Raw genomic sequence first — 23,282 nt, 5'->3', positions numbered from 1 at the left:
CACGAAAGGAGGGAAGATATTCACGACTGCCCATTACATTTGCACCTTTGGGTAGTTTGGCCGTGTGTTCTAGCTTATTCACAGGTCATTTCTTTAATTAACTAGAACACTTTTTCAACCTTTTTTTGGAACCCAATTCTAGTCCCCTTCCCCGATAATTTCTCCTTTTATCTTCTGTACCTTAGCACTAGCTTTTTTTTTTTAAAGTAAATTTTATTTTCTGTAATATTTATTATAACAACCATACAATATTGAATAAACTTTCGATACGCCCAGTGGAGACAGGAGCTGGCACTCAAGTATCAGAGAAAAGCATGGTCCACAAAGCGGTGGATTATCCCTCTCTCTCTGACCGGTAACAGCAGCCGTCAGTTGAAAAAGCATCCCTACATTTGGCCCCTGATCCTCCAGGAAGTAAACCTAATACCTAGTTACTCTCTGCCCTGCCCCTGGCAAGGGGTGGGAGGTTCAGAACCTGAAAGCCAAAGCTGAAAAGATCCCCATGAAATTCTAAATGAGTCACCACCGCTGCTAAGTTTCCAGGCATTACAGAATAAACGTCCTTTATTTAAAGCTTTGTCTACATGCTTTAGAATTTGATTTGTCAATGCTCCACTTAAAAACCCTCACCAGCTCTGCCACTGCCCACAAGCAGCAGCCTTGATACATAAATCTTCCAGGGACCATCCATACCGGCTCCTCGCCGCCCCCATGCCCATGCTCCATCACGGCTCAAGCCTCCCTATGACACCACTCTCGGATGTCTGGCTTGGTTCCAGGTGTGCCCGTTTCCTTCTGCAGGGACGGTCCCTCTCCCGCTCCTCCATCTGGGGAGTTTCTGCTCCTCCCCAACGCCCGTCTTCCTGCTGGGAAGATTTCCCATGGAAGATGGCTAGCAGTCATCCAGACGGGGCGGCTTGGCAAAGCATTCCGACGAGGGGGGCAGCTCTGAATGGCTGTTCTGACTCAGCCGCAGGGCCGCAATCCCTGCACGTCGCGGCCAGAAACAAGGCGGGTGGGCTAGAGGCATGGATCTCCGAACTTTCTGGCAGCGAAACTCAGGCTCTGAAAATCACAGGACTTGCCTGAGGTCACAGACTTTAACTGTCCCCTGGGCCTCAGGGCGCCTGGGTGGCTCGGTGGATTAAGCCTCCGACTTCCGGCTCAGGTCACGACCTCACAGTCCGTGAATTCAAGCCCCACGCTGGGCTCTGTGCTGACAGCTCAGAGCCTGCAGCCTGCTTCGGATTCTATGTCTTCCTCTCTCTCTGCCCCTTCCCTGCCTGCACTCTCTCACTCTCTCTCAAAAAAAAAAAAAATTAAAAAAAAAAAATTCCCCTAGGCCTCTACCCAAGAGAAATAAAAACCTACGTCCACCCAAAACTTGTACACAAATGTTCGCAGCAGCATTCCCCGTTATAAGCCAGAACGTGGAAACACACAAATGACTCTCTACTGGTGAACGGATACACGAGATGCGGTATGCGTGTGCAGTCTGTAAAAAGGAACGAAGCATTGGGGTGCCTGGGTGGCTCATCGGGCTCAGGGTCTGACTCCCGATTTCAGCTCAGGTCATGATTTCATCGTGCGTCGCATCGAGCTCCGCGTCAGGCTTCGCACTGCCGGTTCAGAGCCCGCTTGGGATTCTCTCTCTCCCCCTCTCTTGCACACTAACACCTCTCTCTCTAAATAAATAAAGAAACTTTCTCTAAATGAATAAATAAGTACTGATACACACTGCAACGTGGAGGAACCTCAAAAACTTGATGCTCAGGGGCGCCTGGGTGGCGCAGTCGGTTAAGCGTCCGACTTCAGCCAGGTCACGATCTCGCGGTCCGTGAGTTCGAGCCCCGCGTCAGGCTCTGGGCTGATGGCTCAGAGCCTGGAGCCTGTTTCCGATTCTGTGTCTCCCTCTCTCTCTGCCCCTCCCCCGTTCATGCTCTGTCTCTCTCTGTCCCAAAAATAAATAAACGTTGAAAAAAAAAAAAAAAAAAAAAAAAAAAAAAAAACTTGATGCTCAGAAGCGGCCAGGCACAAAAGACCATACTCTGTAGGATCCCATTCCTATTCAGTACCCGATACGGGCCGATTAGAGAGCAGGTAAGTGGCTGCCGGGGGCTGGGAGTGGGGATGGGATTAGCTGTGAACAGGGGTGAGGGAGCTCACACAGGGAGGGGATACAAATGTTCTAAAACTGAACTGTGGTGGGGGCATCTGGGTGGCTCAGTCAGTTGAGTGTCTGACTCTTGATTCTGGCTCAGGTCATGATCCCAGGGTCGTGGGATGGAGCCCTGCGTTGGGCTCCACACTAAGCACAGAGCCTGCTTAAGATTCTCTCTCTCTCTCTCTCTCTCTCTCTCTCTCTTTGTCCCTCCCTCGCTACAGCATGCATGTACGCTCTCTCTCCCTCGCTCTCTAAAAAACTAAATAAATAAAAATAAATAAAACTAAACTATGGTGACGGTTGTAGAACTCCGAATTCACTAAAAGTCATTACACTGTCCAGTTAAAAGAGCTGAATTTTATGGCAGCAGGTGGTACCTCAAGGCTTTAAGTTAGCGAACGACACTCAAACAAGCATTCGGGGGCTACATTTACTGTACCCCAACTGCTGCCCCATGACATGGCATTGCAGAGGCACTGTCTTGCTATCTTGATCCCTGACTGAGCCTTCCTCAGACCACAGCGGGGTTCTCAGACCGCAAAACCGTTCAGGAGGAGCGATCACCCACTTCGGAATGAGCCCTGATAAAAGGCACACAAACGTACCAGTGCACCCCACAGAGGCTAGGTTATTTTCAGTTAGAGAACCGTCACTAAAATGTGCTCAGATAGTACAGCCGCCTCTCTCCGGTTTTTGAAAAGAGTGACTCTGGAGTCTCCTCCCAGGCATGACACGTCCATCCTTTTCCCAAAGGACAGCCTCAGCCCGGGCTTAGCTGTTGTCCTTCAGTATCCACCTTCACAATCAGTCCAACAGCCCAAGTGACTACGACCCAGAAGACACACTTTATTTGGTTTAAAAAAGAACTATTTTGATGCAGCCCTTGTAGAGGGTGTGGAAGAACAGGGTGAGGACCCACCCATCAAAAATGGCTAGAGCCATAATAAATGTTATTCTCTCTCTTTTTTTTTTTAATGCTTATTTAGTTTTGAGAGAGAAAGAGACAGAGTGCGAGTGGGGTACGGGCAGGGAGAGGAGACAGAATCCGAAGCAGGCTCCAGGTTCTGAGCTGTCAGCACAAGAGCCCAACACAGGGCTTGAACTCACAGACTATGAGATCATGACCTGAGCCAAAGTCGGACACTTAACCAACTGGGCCACCCAGGCGCCCCACATGCAATTCTTAGAAAAGTCCCATGTCCCCACCTACCTGGGTTATATAAGGCACATGAAGGCAGCAGAGTCTTATTTGGGGCCCAACACATAATTGGTACTCAAAAAAAAGGAAGATTTTGTATTCTCACAGACCAGTCTTGGGAAAGAAAGGCTCACGTCTAACCGACACCCCAGAGAGAGGTGAAAAACATGAAACCCTGGTGTAGAGCTTATCACCCCCAAATAAGCAAATGTCCCAGAGAGTCACCTCCCTTTTCCTCCCAGCTTTTGGGGGGTGGAGGGAAGAAGCCATCTGGAAAAGGGCCATCTGAAGTCTAAAGCAACACAAAGCAAAGACGAGGTGGGAGACTGCTAAGAAAGAAGCTGTGTTCAAAGGAAAGGCATCAACTGGTAAGTAGCTGTGGTCTCCAGCCGGAAGCAAACGGACACCTGGGTGAACAGGTGCTGGTTTGCCACGGCGGCCACTGAGGCGGCCTCCGGGACAGTGTGGTGGCAGAGGCCAGCCCACTACAACAGCAGTCGGTTCGGCCACTGCCTGCGCCCGCGTGGCGCCTGGTCTGTGCACTGGGAGGTGGGAGAGGGACAGCACTGCCAAGAGCAGAGACCTGATCGTACAGCTGTGGCGACATTTAACTGCTCCCCAGCATCATTAACTGAAATTTAAGTGTGACTATATTATTGGCTCACGTCCCCTTCCGAGGTGGGCTGAGAGCAGAGCACCGTGGCAGGTTACTGAAGAGGCAGGGAAGGAGAAAGGAAATGAGTCTTGAGCATATATGTCATGCCAGCCGCCACCCTGGTCATTTTACAAACATTATTTACTTAAAACCAAGAACAGCTCCATGACACCAGTATGAGCCACATTTAACACACCAGACAGGGAGAGGCCAAGTGGCTTATCCAAGGACATAACCAAGGACTTGGGCCTGGTCTATTAGAGGCCATAAACAGCCACCCCGCCCTAGACAGGAACACTCAGTGTTGATCTATGGTGGCCATTCGTGATCAGGATATCTAAAGAGGGCTTGCTTGGTGATCGCCAATTATGACTGCTCACCACGTGCTGGCACTCTGCCAAGTGTGGGATGGCTATCATCTCCTTCAGTGTTTGCATTCATCCTAGGAGAAAAGTGTTAGTGTCGGCCGTCCACATTGCCCAAGGTCACAGGGCTATTATGGGAGGGCCTGATCAGTCTGACCCCAAGTTGGCACTCTTAGCCACTGTCTCCTGAGTAAATACGTGACTCCCACTCTCAAGCTGAGCTGGTAAGATGCATACATAAATTAGCATAACACAGAGGAGCAAGCAGGAAGGGCCAAGTGAGAGATGCCTTGGGAGTTGGGGGGGGGGGGCGGCAAGGGGGCAGGTGCCAGAAGTGGGCAGAGCAGCAAGAGAACCCCAAAATAACAAAGACTCTGGGTGAACCTTGCCCGTGGCCAGCCCTGGGGCTATGCGGGTACCTGCACTCCAGTAAGAGAACCACCCTGAGCAACTGACATCACTGGAGGCCCGCGTGGGGTAGCCATGGATACCAACAACCAAACCCCAGGCTGGAGACCAAGGTAATCAACACCACGAGCACACAGTGCTGAGGCCAGGACTGATGAGCCGGGTCACCTCCCTCCTGATCGTAACCCTACAGGAGAGAGTCCTGCATAGCGCCCTCGCCCTCGTGTGCTGCTGGCCACACCGTGTCAACACACACACACACACACACACACACACACACACACACACACACACCAAGGCGGGACCCTGACAGCTCCTTCTCCAGGGCAGACATCACACACCTCCCCCGCCCCCCCGCCCCAGCCATTCTCCACGCAGCCTGGCCCTCCGCCAGCAGCCCACGATTTCCTCCTCAAACTGGAGGAATCCGCTGTCTGTGCTGCCTCTCAGGCTTCACCTTGGGCCCAGCCGAAGAACTTGAATGACCCAGCAGGGTGCAGCTATGCACAGTCACACGGGCCCCAAGCTCTCCACCAAGTTCTAGGTTCCCACTGCCAACTGGTGTTTTCTCCATCTCTGCTTTTCCAGATGATAATTTCTGGTTAGTGCTCATCACCTGAAAATGGCCCTTTGTGCAAAAGACCGACGTGGCCACTCACACCCTGGCCACCAGGAGCCACCTCTGAGGACAGGACACTTGCTCTCCTGTAGCCTGCAGGCTCAGAAAACCAAAACCTGCTACGAGAGCACTCGGTAACCCCCAGAGAATTCCACGTGCTCTTTCTGAACCCTGCTGCCTGCCAGGAATCGGGGAGGGAATCTTGCAGTCGGGTAACAGCCTCAGGAGTGTCCGGGTGAGGAAAACTCATGAGATCAGGCTTCCCGAGGCATGCCCTTGAGAAAGCGGTGGGAATCTGCCACACAGCAAACCACAAGGAAGTGACCACAGAAGTTCATCTTCGTCAGTGTCCTCCTGATGCTGGTGCCAGTGCCCTTCACTCCCAGCAGCACCGAGACCGGCTTCCTGCCTGATCTCACACGGAGCAGAGGGGCTGGGGCAAACAAGCAGGGCCCTGCTCCAAGACCGCCACACGGGACAAAGCTGCTTGAGGTCAGTTCTGTGTCTGTGCCAGTTCTCAGTGGCCAGAAGACACAGAGCCCAGACACTTTCTCTCCCTGAGGACGGTAAGAGCCAAACAGCCTCTCACAGCTGCTTCTCCTGGGAGCCCCGCCTCCCTGTGAGCACCCACTTCGTGGGTTAGAACGGCCAGAAGGGGCCTTCGACTCCATCAGCACCTCGTGCCTGGGTGCAGTGGAAGGTAGACCCCAGGCAGGGTGACGGCGGTGGAATTCTGGACAGGGACAGCCGAGCTGAGCCTCAGTCACTCTGTCTGCAAATGGGAATAGCACTTATTGCAAAGGCTGCTTTGAAGGTGAGAGGGTGACATTAGAAAGTACCCATCACCCCCACAAGGTGACTGGGAGAAAACACATGTCTCGTGTATTCACAGCTATCAGAGCAACCCAAATACTGATTCTGTCCTTCAGTGGTCAGCCAAAATCACCTCTTTGAGATCAGTCAACAGGGAAGAAAAGCACCTAAACCAGCTCAGAATCCAGGGAACGCAGTCACGTCCACATCCTGCACATAATTTCATTATTCAAGAGCATTTCTCTTCCATACACGGGACTTGCTGGCCCATGAACTCAAGACAATGTCGGAGAAAAGCAGGGTCCTGCCCAGCGCCGGGCTTGCTCTGGGACACAGGACTGGCCACAGAAACCAAATCTTCCAAAACAAACCTCTATCTTCCAACCTGTGCTCCAGACTTCCTTCAGGGCGGGAGCCAGTCTCATGAATTTTCTCTGACGAAGAAAACTGAGCACACTGGCTATAAAGTGTCTTTCTTTTGAGCTTACTGTCCTAAAATTACTATGAACAAGTCACCCCCTCCCCCCTTACAGGACAGCTAAACAGGACAGCTGAACAGTTTATTGAAGAAAGGAAGGCGATGGGAAGGGAAAAAACAAAAGAGAATGTAAGTCTATCCTAAGATGCCAAATACAAAGCAGTGCCCCTCTCAAATGAGATCATTGAGTAGGGACCCTGTGTTGGGGGATGTCAACAAAAAGATGCGACCTCCGGTTGACCTGTGAGCGGGGGTCGGCCACTTGGAGCCTCCCCACACCCTCCTTGGAATGTGGGTTCTGCTCGCCTTTCCCGCTCCCAGAGGCTGCTCCAAGGACACAGCCTTGAGATGGCGATGGGCCGCGAACACCTGAGCGGCCAACATGGCCGCACCCAGTTAGGGCCTCTTTCTAAACAAACTTCTAAGGTTTGGCAGGTGGCTGCACAGATCCACTGTCTTGCTGCCGCCCACCCAGGACAAGCCTCGTCCGTACGTGGGTTCCCTCTGCTTATTGAACTGCCACCTCCCGAGCTGGAGTGGCCGGCCTCCTCCTTCACCTCTCCCTGCCCAAGGAGGTTTCAGATTACGCCTGGGAAACTCCCGAGGGGGTGGCCAACCAACACCCACGGTTATCTCTGAAATGTAGACCAGCAGGGGACAATGTGCGTTGGAATCAGCCAGAGGGTACGTTAAAACCCAGTCTGCTGGGCCCCACCCCAGAGAGCCTGGCTCAGCAGGTCTGGGGCAGGGCCCCAGAATGTGCATTTCTAACACAATCCTGGGTGATGCTGGTGCTACTGGGTGGGGGGGGTCCCACTTTGAGAACTGCTAGCATGGTGATTTAAGAGCAGAGGGCCCTTGAGTTGTTCTACATAGGCTGAAACCACTTACTAGCTCTGTGACTCTGGACAAGTTAACTTAAGTTTCCTCTTACAAGCCTGTGAAATGGAAATAATAGCACCTAACCTCTGATCTGGCTGTTTGAAGGATTAAATGCACCAATCCACATGAAGTACTCAGAACAGTGCCTGGCACGTAGTAAGAGCACAATAAACACTGGCTCTCATCACCATCATCTGGCTCCCAGTTTTTTTCTTCAAGTTAAAAATACGGATAGATGAAATATACACAACACAAAATGTTTTCTTCTCTTGACTAGGCTCTAAGACACTGTTCCAGAATCTTGTATAGCCTTTAATTTAGAATCATATGGTTCTGTGACTGGTTTCTAAACTCATCTCACTCTGCTTGTGGCAACTGCCCATCTCATATTTTCATATGCACAGGAATCCCCTGAAGATCTCGTTAAAAGGTGGGTTTTGACTCGGTGGGTCTGGGGTCTGAGCATCTGCATTTCCAACAGGCTCCCAGGTGATGTGGGGACACGGGGGCTGGAAGGGACACCAGCTGATCCAGGGAAACCTGGGCTGGCCCTAGCTCTAGGAGAGCAGGAGGATGCCTTTCCCTTGAGTACTTGCAGGAACCTGACTAATGCACAGTCCCCATCGGCCGGCCATTCCGACACCATCTCCTTCGTGAAAGGGCCAGGCGGGGTTTGAGGCCTCAGCTTGGAGACCCCCATCTCTCTGACAGCTCTTCCCTTCCCTGGCTTTCTCCAATTTAATGCTTTTAACTGTCCTGTGGTAAAATGTTACTGTTTTTAGAACAGAACGTTTTTCTCAAACAAAAACACTTCTGATAAGGCCAATTATAAATAACTTAAAAAAATTTTTTTTAGGGGCGCCTGGGTGGCGCAGTCGGTTAAGCGTCCGACTTCAGCCAGGTCACGATCTCGCGGTCCGTGAGTTCGAGCCCCGCGTCGGGCTCTGGGCTGATGGCTCAGAGCCTGGAGCCTGTTTCCAATTCTGTGTCTCCCTCTCTCTCTGCCCCTCCCCCGTTCATGCTCTGTCTCTCTCTGTCCCAAAAATAAATAAACGTTGAAAAAAAAAAAAAAAAAAATTTAAAAAATTTTTTTTAATGTTTATCTTTGTTTTTGAGACAGAGAGAGACAGAGCATGAGCAGGGGAGAGGCGGAGAAAGGGAGACACAGAATCAGAAGCAGGCTCCAGGCTCTGAGCTGTCAGCACAGAGCCCGACACGGGGCTTGAGCTCATCAACTGTGAGATCATGACCTGAGCTGAAGCTGGACGCTCAACAGACTGAGTCACCCAGGCGCCCCTATAAATAACTTTTAAAATAAAAGTTATGTTGAGACATGAAGATAAACCATTTCAGAGCAGAACTTTGTAAAGGTATTCAGACTGTTTTTCCTCAAGACCTAAAGAACATACATGCAGTCACTGTTTGAACATTCTGCTGCACCCCCAAAATCCCTTTCTCTGCACTGCGGGCAAAAGCCCCAGAAGCCCAACTAGGAAACTCCCACTGAGCATCTGGGCCTCTCATTGAATTAACACCCTCACTTCTCCAGAAGCAGTGTCCCTCTAACAGAGCCCGAAGGTGGGTCCCCAGGTGACTTCAAAGTCAGCCTTGTACTTTTCCATTTGAAAGAATCCTAAATTAAAAAAAAAAAAAAAAATCCCTGTTTCAAATCAGTGATTAATGACTTTTTAAAGATAAGCAACACCAGCACAAAAACATACTTTATTTAATAATGACTCAGTCTCAGGGCGCCTGGGTGGCTTAGTCGGTTGAGCCTCCGACTTCGGCTCAGGTCACTCATGATCTTACTGTTCGTGAGTTCGAGCCCTGTGTTGGGCTCTGTGCTGATAGCTCAGAGCCTGGAGTCTGCTTTGGGTTCTGTGTCTCCCTCTCTCTCTGCCCCTCCCCAACTCACACTCTGTCTCTCAAAAATAAACAAATGTTTAAAAAAAAAATTTTTTTTTAAATAATAATGACTCAGTCTCTTGCTAATTTACCAAAACCTGTTCAGTCACAAGAAAACAACCAAAACTCTTAAAGCAGAGTACTGGAATGCCACACATAGACACACACACACACACACACACACACAAAGCAAAAAGACAACTAACTGATATTTGCAACAACATGTATCAGTCAAGCAACAGGAACCAGTCAAAATAATGCACCCTGTTTGATTCCATCTGTGTAGATCAAGAACAAAGGAGCAAAATAAATCTCAGGTCATAGAACTCAGGACAATGGTCTCCCTCCTGGGGCACAAGGGGCTTTCCCAGGCTGCCAGACATACGACATGTGGTTTTACAAGGGGGTCATCACAAGCCATCCACCGACGTAAGATCTGTGTGCTTGAAGTTATACCTCAATAGGGAAATAAAAGAGTGCTGTGAGATCAGTGAAACAGCCAGGCGTACTTAGACACTAACAGGGAAAGGGTCAGTTTGAACAAAGTACGAATTTACCCTCTTCCAAGAGGTCCAGGCTTTCGTGCCGCTCGCTGGTGGGCTTCCTCTCTTCATCTCGGTAGTCGTACTCAAAACACTCTTCTTCCCTTCCCGCGTCTCTCAGGGACATTGCTGAAGTCACCCCAAAGCCAAAACATTGCCCTAAGGGGCTGTTCTTGGGGGAGCTCCCAGCCGTCTGCCCAGAGGAGCCATTGGAGCCCGGGCCCCTGGGGCAGACGCTGGGCCCTGGACGGGGCCGAGGACGTGCCCTGGCTGAGCTAGAGTGGAGGGTGTACACAGGGCCATTGGCCCAGCGTCACCCAGGACGGACCCGGAAGGGGGTGGTTCCCAGGAGCAGAGAGGAGGGACAGGGTGGGGGCAGGAGAGGGAGAAGCACCTGCCAGATCGGGAATGCCCTGCCTGCCCCAGGGCGACCGTGCCAGGTGCTGTGGATTCAGAGGGGGAGGTGGGCAGGCAGGTGGAGGACCTCAGGCAAGCTCTCCACCTCCAGATGCCCCTCCCCACTTCTCCTCCCCCAGGAAGCAGTGAGGAAATGGTAGCTCCCTGGAAGTTTCGTAGCAACTGCACAGGGTGATACCAAGAAAGCCTTCAGCAGGTGCACCTGTCTACAGGTGGGACCCTAGAAGAAGAGCTGCCCTGGTAAATAACTGCACAATGCCCTCAGATGGGAGGTTTTCGGTGGGCACGCTCCAGAAGCTGAGACCCAGCGGACTTTGACAACAGCCTGACACAGTGCTCAATGGGAAAGGAAGTGATCATTCTCATTTCTAGCAGAAGAAAAAAAAAAAATTAAAAAAAAAAAAACAAAAAACACATGGCAGTAACCATCACCTGTTTTAAGATTAATTCAATCTTTCTTTGGTAATAATACATTGCATCTGCTCTTTTTAAATCTGCATTTGATAACCCCCACTCTCATCCTAAATCTGCGTATTCACAGTCAAATCCGTAAATTCTAATTGCTGGGATAAGGGGGAAAATAATCTAAAGCCTAATAGCTTACAACACTGCCTGGAAGAAGAATCCAGTTTAATTGTGTGTCTCAATACCAATTCCTCTGTACTGCTTAATTTTGCCTTTAACAGTGAAAATGGCAGGTCCCTCCATCAAACCCACTGGAAGGTGGCCCTGAGCGCTGGCATCTAAGAAGTACGGCACATTCTGTGATTTCTGGGCTTCAGCTGCCTCCCAGCTACACTGTGGCAGGTCTCCCGGCTCCTAAAAGCCACATCGGGAGACCTATTCCACCTCCCTCCGATTCGCCTCCCCCAGGTAACCAAGAGGGAGGCTTTCAGCAGAGGCAAGACTATCATCAAGAATTCTCTGCACAGGCTCAGGCCCTAGGTCTCATTCACCTTTGGATCCTTAAGGCTGAAGATCCTGTTTTGGTAAGCTAAAAATGTCTGCTGCATTGAATCGCTACCTCCATAAAAACGAATTTAAGACCACACGAGTGCCTGAAATAGAAAATCAGAATATAACAAAAGTGCTACTTAAAGATGAAACCCTAGAGACGTATGCATTGTCTGGTTAATATTTTGGAACCTGAAAATGATTACCACATTTTATAACGTTAAAAACGTGTTCTTTGTAAAAAGGAGGCTTAGCAGAAACTCAGTGGCAGGGAGTTTAAAATCGCATTTTGGAAATCTGCATTAGCTTTCAGCACAATGTTTATGAGGATACATGCTCAGGAAAAAAAAAATGCCACTTAATCTCAATAAATGGCATCAAATTGGGCCTGATTCAATTCAAACGACGGTGAGTCTGAAACCCTGGCAAGGGAGGGAGGGACAGAGGGAGCATTATTCATTCAGCAAATATAAGGCCGACTATAAGACGTGTAGCATACTGTGCTGGGCCACGGTGTGTGTAAATGAAAACAAAAGCTGATTTCATGTAGTCGAAAATACTCTCAGTGATGACTCATAACCAAGTTGCTTATACTCAGCTTTTAACTCAAATCTAGGCTACCTTTAACAAATGAAGCCCAAGTCTACACATATTACATAGTAAACATTTAGGACACGGCATTTTGAACACAAAACCATCCTAGACTCTTCATGTCACCTCATATGCCTGGGTTTAGTCCTTCAGGATATTCCCCGCCCCCCACCCCAAATCTCTCCTCCCTCTCCACCCTGCAGGGATGTGAAGGAATTCTCAAACCTCATTCACATCTGCATTCATTTCAAGGTTAAAGGCAGACACGGGCCCAAGAGCATCTTCTCTGACAGAGTAATCTCTCCAAAAGCCAAAGCAAGAAAGCCCGGGAATCCCTGTGCCAAGTGGGAGACCCTGGACCTCTGGATGTGAAGCTGCAGGAGCTCAGCCCCAGGAAGAGTCACGTAGCAAGGGTGTTGCCGTCCCAGAGGCAAGGAGCAGACACTGGGGCCCCGGGCAGGGCGGCAGGGACTGAGTTCTGGACCTTCCCTGGGAACACTGGACAGGAAGGCTGTAAGTGGAAGGTGTCCCCTCTTGCAGGGTGGAGGGGCATCCTTCTGTGAGCGTCCCTCTTCAGATCTACTCAACATACCATCACAGAAGTCACTGTCCTGAAGCTCCACCATGCCTGAGACGGGCCACAAGTCCCTGGCGCTATTTACATTTACATTTAAATTGATTAAAATTAAATAAAATTCAAGATTCAGTCATGCTAGCCACGTTTCCAGTGCTCCAGGGCCACACGTGGCCAGTGGCTACCATCCTGGACAGCACCGCACAATGTTGCCATTGTCACAAGTCCTACTGGGCACTAGCCCTCCAGAGGGTGCCCCTTCGTCTCGAGACACGGGCTGTACGCTTCCTGGCCTCCATAGCCTGTGCCTCCCCTGCAGCCCCCTGCCTGCCTGACCCCACGGCACTCTCCTGCCGTGAGTGTCCTTGTCCTCTTCCGAGGGCCACCCACAGCGCAGACTTCTCTCAGTGCTCCATGCACCTCCTCCCTCCATTTCTCGGCCCTGGCTAAGGGTGCCGGTTACTGACGATCCTTCTCCAAGGACCTCGCTTATGCCATTAAAAAAAATTAGTAAGAGAAACATGGGCTCTGGGCTTGCATCTACTTCTTGGGAAGGACATTACCGCTACTGTGAGAAGAGCTGACAGTTACGTTATGCATTTACACTTAATTCTTTTTTTTCCCCCCTAAGTCGCTTTAAGAGCCATTCACAGGGTGTTGTTTGGAAAGGGAAGGGCCATCTTGCACTGTCAAAGGTGCATCCTGCAATAAACACAAGATGAAAACACAGAGGCCTGTTTGCATCGTATGACACAGAGTGCAGGAACATTAGAAAATCATCAAAAACCAAGTCTTTTTTTTTTTTTTTTACTTATTTGTTTTGAGAGGGACAGAGACCTCGTGAGTGAGAAGGGCAGAGAGAGAGAAAGAGAGAGAGAGAGAGAATATCCCAAGCAGGCTCCGCCATGACAGCTCATAAACCGTGAGATCATGACCCAAGCTGAAACTGAGAGGTGGATGCTTAACCGACTTGGCCACCCAGGCACCCCCTCCCCACCCCTAGTAACAGCTTTTCAGTTAATGCCTAAAATATCTCCAGCAAAACTTTACTCCCAAAATGGCCACCCCTACCTTGGAGTGGCATTTTAGAGGTCACTGCAATGAAGCCAAGCAGTAGAGCACATGTGACCGCCCCCGGGGATTGCCACGGACTTTTCACTATGGAGTAAGAAGCCCAGAGAAAGGCTTCCTCAGCCATCCACTGGTTTCCCCATGATGAGATCAGCACGAGCGAGACCCCCTCCTGCCCGGACATTCACATCTGTAATGCTGCTCAGTGAGGAGAGAGGGTGTACAGTCACAAAGAAAGTGCAGCAAGAAACGGGTGGTCAAGATACTATACCCTTGTTCCAAATGCCACTCACCTTCTGAAAGGGATTTTTTTTTTGTAAATTTTTTTATGTTTATCTTTGAGAGACAGTGAGTGTGCGTGAGTGAGGGAGGGACAGAGAAAGAGGGAGAAAGAATCCGAAGCAGGCTCCAGGCTCTAAGCTGTAGGCACAGAGCCCAACGTAGGGCTTAAACTCACAGACTGAGAGATCATGACCTGAGCCCAAGTCGGATGCTCAACCGACTGAGCTACACAGGTGCCCCATGAAAGGAATTTGTAGAAAGAACTAACCACACTATCTTTGAGAAAATAAAATTAAGCACTGGCCCAGTACATCACTGTTTACAAAAAGCTTTTACAGTTGACCCTTGCACAACATGATTTTGAACTGCATGGGTCCACTTATACGTGGATTTTCTTCTCGATAAATACAATACAGTGTTGTGAATCTATTTTCTCTAATGATTTTCTTAATAACCTTTTCTTTTCTCCAGCTTACCGTATTGTAAGAACACCTTAATCGACTGTTTATGTTATTGATAAAGCTACCAGTCAACGGTAGGCTATTCTAGTAGTTAAGTTTTGGAGGAGCCAAAAGTTCTACGCAGATTTTTTTTTTTTTTATCGTGCGGCAGGGAGGGGGTCGGCATCCCAAACCTCTATGATGTTCAAGGGTCAACTGTCCTTTATTCATGCTCCTTGTACTCTTCACAATGGCTCTGGTCAGTGTGGCTGTCCCCACTTGCCAGATGGGCCATCTGGGTTGACGGGCTCACAGAGGTCCCAGGATGTGCCCAAACCACATAGCCACACGGGGCGCAAAACAGGCCTCAAGCAGAAACTCCATGCCCGTGCACTGTGTGGTGTTCTACCTACTTCTAGAGTCATTACAAAAGTACACTCTTTAACTTAAGGACACACACTTGAACCCAAGCCTTTTAAAATATGAAACAGGCCTCACGAGTTTTTTTATTTTGTTTTTTAGAATCTTCAGCAGGCTCCCTGCTGAGCATGAAGCCCGATGCGGGACTCGATCCCACCACCCTGGGATCATGACCTGAGTCAAAATCAAGAGTTAGACACACAACTGATTGGGCCACCCAGCCACCCTGGGTCTCACAGTTTTTAAAATCGTAAGTGACCAGTGTAGCCAAGAAACAACATAAGATTCTGTGACAGACCTAAAGAATTCTTTCCCAGACCCCTATGTCTGCAGATGGTCTCCACTGACATTGGCACAGCTTCCCACACACCCGATGTAAAGAACCACCTAAAGCATGTGTTAAAAATTCAGATTTCTCAGGACCTCTCTGGGTCTGGAGTAAATCTGAGAATCTTCCTTTTAAATAAATGGGTATCGGGGCGCCTGGGTGGCTCAGTCGGTTAAGCGTCCGACTTCAGCTCAGGTCACGATCTCGCGGTCCATGAGTTCGAGCCCCGCGTTGGGCTCTGGGCCGATGGCTCAGAGCCTGGAGCCTGCTTCTGATTCTGTGTCTCCCTCTCTCTCTCTCTGCCCTTCCCCCATTCATGCTCTGTCTCTCTCTGTCTCAAAAATAAATAAACGTTAAAAAAAATTTTTTTAAATAAATAAATAAATAAATAAATAAATAAATGGGTATCATGATCCCCGGGTTGCGGGATCGAACCCCGTGTTGGGCTCCTCACTGGGCATGGAGCCTTCTTGAGACTCTCTCTCCCTCTACCCCTCTCCCCTGCTCTCGCTCTCTCTCAAATTTAAAAAAAAAAAAAAAAAAGGAAATTAAAAAAAAGGAGGAGGAGGAGGAGGGGAGCCTGGATGGCTCAGTTGGTTGAGCATCCGACTCTTGATTTCAGTTCACGTCATGATCCCAGGGTTGTGAGATCAAGCCCCACGTCAGGCTCTGTGCTGTGCATGGAGCCTGCTTGAGATCTCTCTCTCTCCCTCTGCCCCTACTCTCCTTGTGTGCTCTCTTTCTAAAATAAAATTTAAAAAAGAAAAAAAGTTTTTTAATAAATAAATAAATAGGTGATTTTCATAGTATGCCAGGCTTCAGAGGGGGGACACATCCAATGTAGCCACCATGACATCGTTTGACACTGTAGCTTAAGCTGTAGGCACTGGGTGTATCTGTGTAAATTCTGCAAAGGCCAAGCTACACTTTGTTGAGAGCTGGCTGTTTGAAATCTCTAAAATTTACTTGAAGATACTGGGCAATCAACCCCTCCAGCTTCTTATCATTCTAAGCCCCTGCCCCATGCCTCTTGTTATACCCTTGGGGTCTTCCTGTGATGCGGTGTGGTTGGGGGAGGCGGGGAGGAAGATGGTGTGTTAAGATTCCAGAACTAAAACTGATAAAGGGGAAGGGTACGGTCATTCAGCACTGAAGAAAGCTCTCCTAAACCTCAGAGACGAAAGAGAATCAAGCTATTTCTTGATTCCAATTTTGAAAGAGGGGTCCTAATTGTCTTGCAATCCATATTCCCACCCATATAAATATGTATATTACTTTTTAATGCTAACCCTGCAATTGAAGTGCAAGTCAGGAAGTCTGACATAAATGATGATTTTGCATCTTCTTCAAAACATTTGACTCATCTCTTATTATTAGTATGGAAAGTTCCCTAGAAGTTTCCCTCATTAAAGATTCAAATGACAAGAGAGACAAAGCAATGCTTGTGTCTACTCCTACCTGGGCAGTCAGGACTGGGAGATAAAGGGGCTATTTCAATTTGCAAGTTTAAAGACGCATATATAAGCAAAGGCAAATTGTATTTCCAGACTAGCCTGCAGAGACCAGGAACCCAACTAGTTAGAAATGAGTCAACAAGTTAACTACAAAATTGGCATCTACTCGAAATCCCAACCCCCTGGATTTCCTAAACTAGGTGATTTCTGGGTTTCTGTCCCTTTTATTCCCTGTTTTGCTAACTATTTTTAAAAATGGGATTATGAAAATGGCAATTGTCCCAGTAAATTCTGTCCCAGTGGCCTTCTCCCTTGCATCCCCACTGGAATGGAGGGTAAAGGCAAGTATTTTGCCCAACACACATTTAGAAAGTAACCGCAATCAACACCGATCTACCCTTGAACAGATCAGCAGCCTTTCCTTCCATTTTCCTTTTCTGTTGGAAGAAGAGCGATCTGGCTGCCTCTGGGCCAAAAGACTCAACTGAGAAATGGCCGGGTAAGAAAATCCTTCTGACAGACACCCAGATAAGAGCCGGCCTCCTCTCACTCCTCAAAATGACCACCACGAGTAACTGGCTTTATTCCCAAGGACGAAGGTGTAAAGAGAGCTGGACAGCGTAGCAACTGGGTCAAGACAGGAAGAAACCTCCCTCCCCCGCTTGGCTTCTAGGATGGATCCGTGGGAGCCACGGCCACACCCGACTCATCCGTGGTCTGGGACAGGCGCTCTGCTGGAACCGACGCTCCCATTCCAGTGATCCACACTTTAAAAAGTTAGGGAGGGCTCAGTGAGTCACAAATCACCAAGGAAACTACGAGAGTTCACTGACGGTTCTGAAAAGAAGCATCCCTGTCATTGCCTTTTGGAGTTGGGAACTTGCTTCAAGAGTAATATATCCATGGGAAAAAAAGGATTTAATCATCTTTTCCCCCAAAGACCCTCGGAGCTGCCCGCCACCACCATTACTCAGGATATTTAAAAACACACGGACTCAACATGACACTGTCTTCACATAATGCTGGGGGTGGGGGGTGGACGACAGTGGGGCTCAACTGGGGAACTTTCTCAGCGCATTTACCACCCACCCACCTTCTCCAAGAAAGCCTCTAGGTCCCTCTCCCATAGCCCTTGCCAAGGCAGAAATTAGCAGTTAAGAGACAATTATGTAGTTCTTCTGCTTACTAATGAGGCCAGCTCCCAGCCTGCCACATCATTCAGGTTAATCAAATGTGGTCATGGTCTTAGAGCAGTCTGAAACTCCCGAATCAATTAAAAAACAGTTACCTTACCTATTAATGGTTCATGTGGGGCTGGGAACACTAGGGAACAGACCCTCAAACTGTATATATTGTGTTCTGTGTGTGTGTGTGTAGAAGACATGTGATTTGAGGGTCATTTTGAAGAAGAAATTAAGTAAGACAGATCAACTGTGCCCATACCCAATTCTGGGGCCCAACACCACAGGAGCCTAAGGTGCCTCTCCTGTGGCCTCTCTGAGAATGCAGCTCAGTGCTATTTTCCATGTATCCGGAACCTCCTGAGGCCTGTCCAGCCACACAAACTCCACCCAGTCTCCTCTGGAATGTGCCACACCCTCCCTGCACAAACTGAGCCCTGTGACAGAAGGAGACGGTCTCTCCCTGCCCCTCCCAATGTCTCCCCACCCCCATCTCCGTGGGATACTACAAGCAAAATTCATTGGAATTGCCTGCTGGGTGGGAAGCTGCTTCTGCCTTTTCTCCGGCCTCCCCACAGCCCCCAGGTCTGGGCTCAGGAAAGGGAGGATTCTTCCAGGCCTGCCACCGACAGTCCAGAGAGCCACCTCCTGAATACACCACTCCCCAGCCCCGCCAACAGCACAGAGGTCAGAACACATCTCCCCTTGCACACACGCGCGCGTGCACCACCACCACACTCGCGCCTCACCCCCAAGAGAATTCAATCCAAGAGAAGTATAATGCTCACAAGCCCTGCACACCAACACCATCTGCCCTCCTGAGCAAAGACCGACTGACCACAGAGGGATCTCAGTGAGCCCTGCCCACCTGCCATCTCCTCCATCAAGCTTTGAAAACTGTCAGGGCCATGCACGCCTGCGGTGGTGCTGGTTCTATTGCCCCCCCCCCCGCCTCTCTCCCTGGGAAAGGTTTCAGGACCAACACCCCACCCCAGAGGGAAACAATACCCCTACACATCCCTGCTCTGCTTTGCGGGGGCCGTAATTACCGTCCGAGCATTCTTCATAATACCAGTCTAGTTCATAATAATCCGCTTCAATAAATTTCTGCATAGTCAGTATTCTTGCAGAGGAGAGAACAGACTTCACAGCGCCATCAACATCAAGTAAAACGCTGCCATGCCTCCCTGCCCTTCCAGAACACCGGGCAGAAGAGCATCCTGAAACACAGCAGAATGAAGCTGTGCATTCTTAATGACAGTCCGAAGCCAACACAGAGAAGGGGCCGCCAGGAGAAAAATCCTGGTGGGATGAGGACAGGAGGGAAGGGAGGCGATTTGCAGAGCTCCTGGGGCCCCGGGGCAGGTCTGCTAATAAAGCAGCGGCAGCCAGCAGCCCTGAATGGGAGTATCCGGAATCGTCCTATCCAGACGAGAGGACGGTGACGTCACGGACACACACAACCACCCCGAGGTCTCACTCGAGCCTCGCCTCCCGCTCCCTGCTCATCTTTCAATCTCACCGTTGCCATAGAAACTGGCCAGCGCTGAAAAATGATGCAGAGATGGAGGAAATGTCTTCCTGGGAAGCTGGGAGCAGGGGCTGCGAGGTGCCACCCAGGGAGAAGGGAGGGTGCGGGCAGGTGGGGCCGGGGACTGCGCCCCCATCATCACTCCCAAAGAATGTAAGAGACCCTGGGCCACCACAGAGTCTGCATCAGAGAAATGCCACCATTACTTCTGGTTTTCTTTCCCCAGCCTGATTTAAAACACCGAACATCTTTTCTTAAAATCGTTGACCGCCACCTAAGGAAAATGTAAATTACTTTAAAAAATGGAAACGTGTTCGCTGAGAGGCAGTTCTGCTCACGCCTTTGCTCAAACTTCTGGAAAAACAGCCTTCGACCTACAAATAGAGAAGCACGCCATTACAGAGGGGCCCGGGCAATTCGATATACTGTTTCATGGACACTCGTGTGTGTAATCAAAGTATAAACACACACAGCAGCATGAAACAACCCACTTTCAAGACAGTGGTTGCCTCGAGGGAAGCAGGGAATGGGGCTTTGAAACTGTCCTTGTAAACGCATCTGTAATGTTTTATCTCCTGAAGAAAAAAAAAAAAAAGGAGTTAACATTTACTAGTTCCGAGTGTTTGGCATGTTTTAAATACTTCTTTAAAATGAGTCATGGATAATGAGACGGATTTTGGACTTCTTATAGGTAACTCCCTCCTCTAAAACAGAAAGGTTTCTCAGTCCTAGCGCTAGTGACATTTAAAGCCAGACCATCCTTTGCGGGGCACCCGCAGGCTGTTAAGCAGCATCCCTGGCCTCTGCCCTCTTACTTGCCAGAAGCACTACCTTCTCTCCTCGTAGATGTAAGGAGCGGGCACTGCCAAACGTCCTCTGGGGGCCAAAATCTCCCCCAAAACCCTGCTGCCCTAAAACAAAACTACCTACAGAACCTCACCAGCCTGCGGGCCGAGTACTGTAACTATCTGTGGGTGTCCACAGCAGCAGCACGGGCTTGGTTAAGTTTTCCTCTTCGTGTTCTACTCAAGACTGTGTCATCTGTGAATGAGTAATAGTGAAAGGTCTCTTTACCACTACTGAGAGGGCATGCTTCTTTCCTTCTACAGTGACCCCACAGGGTGATTTCTCTTTATTCCACCCGTGGCATATGGTGCCTCGGCTAACAAATGCGGAGGAAAAGACATCCCTCTAGGGCAGGGCTTCCCAGGATTTAATGTGCACGTAAATCACCCAGAGCTCTTGCTAAAATGCAGATTCTGATGCAGCAGGTCCATGGAAGGCCCAAGATTCTGCATTTCTAACAAGTTTCCAACGTAAGGCAATGCTGCTGGTCCCCAGGCCAGGCTTTGAATGTGAGGTACTTCAACAGGATGAATAGATAGGGAGGGTAATAGACACAGTATGTGCATTTGAATAAAAAAGTTTCAAGAAGAAAACTATGTGTGTGTGTGTATATATATATATATATATATATATATATATATACACATTCATGTACGTACATACATACACACACGATGACAAACCCTATATATAGACTCTTGGGCAGAATCTGTACTATATATAAATCAATCTCAACCTTCCTAAATCATGAGAAGCAGAGGAGCCTTTAATGCTGTGTCGTGAGGTTCCCCAGAGCTGGCTTCCTGCACCTGTGTGGGCTCCAGAAGTTTCTCCCAGCTCCAGGTACCCTCTCCTTACTTCAGGGCCCTGTGTCGCTTTACCAGGCCATGCTTGCATACCAGCACAGGATGCTACAGGGAGAGCTTCCCACTTGCCAGGCGGCCGACTGAGCCCATGTGGGAGAGCACGCCCTGTCCTGTGTGGAAAGTGGGGTTCCTGCCTCTTTAGCACCACCCAATAGCAGAACCCCCTCAAGTCTCAGAAGGGGAAAGGAAAGTTAAAGGCAGCTGGTGATGAATCTTGGCTCAAGTTGTAAACAGGCTTTTGGGAAAGTCTGGAAAATGTCGAGTGCCAAGGAATGGTACTGTCTCTGGCCATGCTGTCCCCAGCTGTCACCTACACCCTGGAGGACCTGTACCCCTCCCCACCCAATCCCAAATTCTTGCTGGGCAAAGTGGAGGGCAGACTCCATCGCCTCCCTCACTTACTTTAATCCCTGCCCTTCCCTCTCCCTGGCCCCAACTTGGATACACATTTAAGATTTTCTAGGACATCTGCCTATTTAAAGTCAGCAGCCAATGATTTTAATTCCGGCTATACCTGCCCCCATTATCTGAACCTCTCCCTCCCTTTGGCCCTTTATCAGGTCTCTCTCTGGTGAGGACAGCACCTCCCACCAGCCCCACAGCAGACCCCCAAGTGGCCCTCCCACGTGTCATTCCTCACCTTAAGGGAGCAGAGGCTGGTGCCCCAAGGTTTTCTGAGGTTTTGTTTGTTTCAAGCTCCTCATGGCGTTTCTAAAGAAGATTATAGGCCTCAGAGATAAACGAGTCAACAATTAACAGATGCCTCAAATACCAGCACATTCAACAGGTTCCATCCACTACGTCTGGGGAAAAGGGTCCAGTATGAGTTTGCAAAAGGAAGATGTAATAAAGGAACAGGAAATACAAACTCTGTAAAGCATCACAGAAAGTCAGATGAGCGTAAAGACCCCTTAAACAAAGGCTTGGCACATGCACCTTCCAGTGCTATGAATTTTAAAAAATACTTTACTCATACATAACACATCACCATAAAAGCAAAAAGTAACAGGTGGATGGATAGAGGGATAGAGGGATGTACAGATGGACGACAGACTAATGGCAGGCAGTTTAATTTCATAGTTAAGAGCATGGGCTTTAGCAGTACGATGGCATGATGTTTGATCTGGGCTCCTCGTTTGCCATCTCTATGACCTTCTTAGACCGAGTCCTATCTGCTAAATGGGGTGATTATAATACCCGCCCCAGGGATGAGGCGAGCCTTTAATTAATGGAAGGGAGAGCACTCAGCACAGTGCCTGGGACAAAGTGAGTTTGCAAAAAATACCAGTTTGGGATCATCCTCACCACTCAAATTCTGTAGGCCAGTATGGGCAGTTAAAAAGACAGCACAATTTTGCAAGCTGTAATTAGGGAAATGAGGTAGAAACGGCACTTCTTGGCTTGTCCCAGCATAATTAACGAAAAGGGACTGAGTTCACAGTAATAAGCCAGAGTGACAGTTGGGTGGGGGGAAGGGCAGGGAGCGTATTTCTAAACAGTAACCTATTACTGAACACAATCTCTATCAAGTGCAAATATTGTATATATCCAATGAACATCTGAAGAAAATGGGAAAGAAAGAAAACAGAGCGTATCAAGTACAGAGGAAAGAGCATCACTCATGGGGGACTTCCAGGAGCTCCGAGCAAGAATCAAAGTGAACATCTACACCCAAACTCCCATTTTACAGGCTCCGAAGGGGAAAGCCATCCATCCACAGCTCTGCAGAGCTGGTGCTGAGGTTAAGATCCAGGAGTATCTGCCTTCAAATCCACACTTTCATCCAAAAGTCCCACATGCCCCCCCCACCCCCCCTCCACGAGGGTTCCAGCCCTCCCTCTCCCAGGCTTCCAGCAGCTGAAGAAGCAAGGTCCTCTTCCCGTGCGCCGGGCGGAGGCTGCCCCCATCACTGCCCCACCCTGGGAGAATCGGGATCAGGGACAGGGTCCAGGAGCAGCCTCAGAGAAGTCACCTCTCACTCACCCTCATCACCAATACCATTTAGGAAATGCAGGCTGCTCACCAGGAAGTCAGCACTTCCCGTCTCACTCATTCCTCAGACCCTGCTACCTAATCACTAGCCCCCCCCCCCCCAGCTGTGTAGACAAGGAAAGGGGCCCAGAGACAGATTAAACAGCTCACCCTGGATCACTCAGCAATAAGAACATCTGGATATAAACTGGGCATGGTCCACCCCTAAAGTCTTTCCATCAATAATTAGGAAAACATCTAAGGATTATTTACAAGTGAAATGTGGGAGGAAAAAAAGGGGGGGGTGGTGACACAATGAAAGGAGAT

At 49.3% G+C, this 23,282-nt stretch overlaps 1 protein-coding gene across 9 annotated transcripts in view; it reads right to left on the bottom strand.

The window, feature by feature from the left end:
- The window catches only part of TRAK1 (trafficking kinesin protein 1), a 124,232-nt gene that overhangs the window by 50,409 nt on the left and 50,541 nt on the right, over positions 1-23,282 (bottom strand). Inside the window, exon 1 of one of the 9 annotated variants that reach the window (XM_047099571.1) lies at positions 18,791-19,207. The exons of 6 other annotated variants lie outside the window; for them this stretch is intronic. In XM_047099571.1, the coding sequence (XP_046955527.1) occupies positions 18,791-18,854 (64 nt within the window). In that variant the 5' untranslated portion in view covers positions 18,855-19,207. Of the gene's footprint in view, positions 1-10,044; positions 10,522-18,790; positions 19,208-23,282 lie in introns of those variants that run through there. 2 more of the 9 variants (XM_047099569.1, XM_047099566.1) reach the window with 2 other exon arrangements.

This window comes from Lynx rufus, unplaced genomic scaffold (genome assembly GCF_022079265.1).
Source record: "Lynx rufus isolate CCGP_SWC_20201006 ecotype Redwood Valley unplaced genomic scaffold, mLynRuf1.p SCAF_5, whole genome shotgun sequence".
Taxonomy (NCBI): domain Eukaryota; kingdom Metazoa; phylum Chordata; class Mammalia; order Carnivora; family Felidae; genus Lynx; species Lynx rufus.
This window is presented reverse-complemented; position numbering and strand designations above follow the sequence as displayed.